The 3,392-nt window shown below is 42.5% G+C and overlaps 1 protein-coding gene across 1 annotated transcript; it reads right to left on the minus strand.

Annotated features, from left to right (window-relative positions):
* Nucleotides 1-583: 583 nt before the first annotated feature.
* Nucleotides 584-2,539, minus strand: LOC140119865 (uncharacterized). The gene has a single exon (XM_072139294.1). It carries the CDS (start codon nucleotides 2,206-2,208, stop codon nucleotides 1,252-1,254), a length of 957 nt encoding a protein of 318 aa, XP_071995395.1. The 5' UTR covers nucleotides 2,209-2,539; the 3' UTR covers nucleotides 584-1,251.
* Between the last annotated feature and the right edge of the window lie 853 nt (nucleotides 2,540-3,392).

Consider the following 3,392-nt stretch of genomic DNA (forward strand, 5'->3'; position numbering starts at 1 on the left):
GATGAGGATGCGCTCTCTCTTGTACATCAGGACACAGCTACATCCCAGCCTGTATGTACTACAAGGCTGGTGCATCCTTCCTGAGGACACTCTTCATGACCACTCCAGTAATCCGGAATCTGTTCTAAGATCAATTTGGCCCTATGCCTGTAGTTGTTCCAATTAAGAACCCTGAGTTATTTTGCACAACGCTGCCTTCGTCTGTTTCCTGGATACGGCTGTACCACCACGGGCTCCCCATTCATCACCCAGGGACATATATTACGGACAATAAGGGGTTGGCTCCAGTACATCAGCCTCTCCCTCCATATTTCTTGCACACACAAACTGCTGGAGACCTGCCAGGCTGTAGGACAGCCCTCCGCCCCCCATACCAAGCACCGTGACCACAGCGCGCCCTAGGCCGCAACCACCAGCCACTCCGTTATTCTGAGCTGCCTCCAGGCCCCAAGGAAAGGCCCCGGTGGGGGATGTTGCATATTCTTTTGGTGGGTGACAGTAAATAAGAATGTTGACTGGATTATTTATATCTATTATAGTGATAAAGGTTTTGTTAATTATAGCGAGATGCGATCGTAGAGATGTGATATAAAGCACTTTAATACTTTTCTGATTGCATCACAGAACTAAATAACCAGATGTGTGTTATTAGATGAGAAGGAGAAGAGGTGTTTGAGATGTCTGGTAGTTTTGTGTGTAACAAGTAACAGCTCCTAATGACGGCAGCATCATCGAAATCCTGGAGGGATTCACCTCCATCATGAAGAACCCAGGAAATGGAGAAGTTTTATATCGAGTCCATCGATCTCTCTGGCGACCAGTGCTTGTCGTGTTGATGATTTGTGGACTTTGCTCCATTACTTGCAGGACGGATAAAACATTTTCCGCATTCTGAACATGAAAATGGCTTCTGCCCCAAGTTCTGTGATGTCGGAAAAGCTTTACTTTGCTACAAATACATTTCTAACATTCTGTACATGATAGTGGCCTCTCTCCTGTGTAACATCTCTGGTGTTAGACAAAATTGTGTCTAACAAGATTTGATCTTTAAACAAAACACTTTCTGCATTTAGAGCATTAAAATGGTTTCTCTCCTGTGTGAGTTCTCTGATGTTTAACAAGACTGGATTTAGCTGTATAACATTTTTCACATTCAGTGGATGAAAATGGCTTCTCCCCTGTGTGAGTTCTCTGATGATGAACAAAATTTCCTTTCTGACTAAAGCATCTCCCACATTCTAGACATGAAAATTATTTCTCTTCTTTGTGAGTTTTCTTGTGTGTAACAAGATGTGATCTTTTAACAAAACACTTTCTGCATTCGGAGCATGAAAATGGTTTCTCTCCTGTGTGACTTCTCTGATGTTCAACAAGATTTCCTTTCAGACTAAAGCATCTCCCACATTCTAGACATGAAAATGGCTTTGCCCCTGTATGAGTTCTCTGATGTACAGCAAAACTGGATTTATCTCTAAAGCATTTTTTACATTCAGTACATGAAAATGGCTTCTCTCCTGTGTGAATTCTCTGATGTGCAGCAAGACTGGATTTATCTCTAAAACATTTTTCACATTCAGCACATGCAACTGGCTTCTCCCCTGTGTGAATTCTCTGATGTCTAACAAGACTGGATTTATCAGTAAAACATTTTTCACATTCAGTACATGTAAACGGCTTCTCTCCTGTGTGAGTTCTCTGATGTATAACAAGACTGGATTTATCTGTAAAACATTTTTCACATTCAGCACATGAAAATGGCTTCTCCCCTGTGTGAATTCTCTGATGTGTAGCAAGACTGGATTTATCTCTAAAACATTTTCCACATTCAGTACATGAAAATGGCTTCTCCCCTGTGTGAATTCTCTGATGATGAACAAGATTTCCTTTCTGACTAAAGCATTTCCCACATTCTAGACATGAAAATGGCTTCGCCCCTGCGTGATTTCTCTGATGTGTAGCAAGACTGGATTTCACTCTAAAACATTTCCCACATTCAGTACATGAAAATGGCTTCTCTCCTGTGTGAATTCTCTGATGTACAACAAGGTTTGATCCACGGGCAAAACATTTTTCACATTCAGTACATGAAAATGGCTTCTCCCCTGTGTGAATTCTCTGATGTGTAACAAGAGATGATTCCCGGGTAAAACATTTACGACATTCAGTACATGAGAATGGCTTTGCCCCTGTGTGAATTGTCTGATCCATAACAAGATTTGACTTTTGGTTAAAACATTTCTCGCATTCATTACATGAGAATGGCTTCTCCAGTGTGTGAATTCTCTTATGTATAACAAGATCTGATTTCACACTAAAATGTTTCCCACATCTGAAACATGAATATGGCTTCTCTCCTGTGTGAGTTCCCGGATGTTGATCAAGATTTGATTTCTGGATAAAACTCTTCTCACGTTTCGGACATGAAAACTGCCCCTTATCTCCATGATTTCCCTCCTCTGTGGGAAGATGTGACTGATTATCTTCTACTTCACCACAAGGAGATGAGGGGGGACGTCCATGGGGACCTCTTGTACTTTCATCTCCTGGAAAATATAGTCAAGAAATCAATATTGGAAGTTTCCTTTCCCAGTTAGAAGCAGAAGTAAAGTGATGAGTCAGTAAAATACAGTCATCTATGGAGAGAGATCATGAATATTAACCGGTTCGCGACCGCCCGCCGTGTATTCACGGCGGCGGTCGCGTCGCGCTGCATGGAGAGGGCTCACGGGCTGAGCCCTCTCCATAGCCGGTAAGTCTTTGCTGCATATTGCAGCAAAGGCTTACCGGTAACATCCGCGATCGGTGCTAGCACCGATCGCGGGTGTTTTTGCAGCGTGGGCTGCCGGCAAAGCTGCCGGCAGCCTCAAACAGATAGCGGCGCATGGGCGCCGCCATCTTACCTGGGATCGCCGCTCCCCGTGACGTCATCGGGGGCCGGCGATCCGTCTCCATGGTAGCCTCGGGTCTTCCGAAGACCCGAGGCTATTTCGTTTTAACCCCTTCATTACAATGTGCTGATAGCACATTGTAATGAATGAGGAAGAAAATCCCCATATACTGTAGTATGGCAGTATATGATAGGATCGATCAGACAACCAAGGGTTAAAGTACCCTAGGGAGTCTGAAAAATAGTATAAATAAAAAAAAGTTTAAAAAAAAAAAATTATAATAAAAAAACCTAAAATTTCAAATCACCCCCCTTTCCCTAGAACTGACATAAATATAAATAAACAGTAAAAATCATAAACACATCAGGTATCAACGCGTCCGAAAATGCCCGATCTATCAAAATATGATAACGGTTTTTCAATGCGTTTAACCCCGTAACGGAAAATAGCGCCCAAAGTCGAAAATGGCACTTTTTTGCCATTTTGAAAAATCTAAAAAAATCT

Source organism: Engystomops pustulosus, chromosome 2 (genome assembly GCF_040894005.1).
Source record: "Engystomops pustulosus chromosome 2, aEngPut4.maternal, whole genome shotgun sequence".
NCBI classification, from domain to species: Eukaryota; Metazoa; Chordata; class Amphibia; order Anura; family Leptodactylidae; genus Engystomops; species Engystomops pustulosus.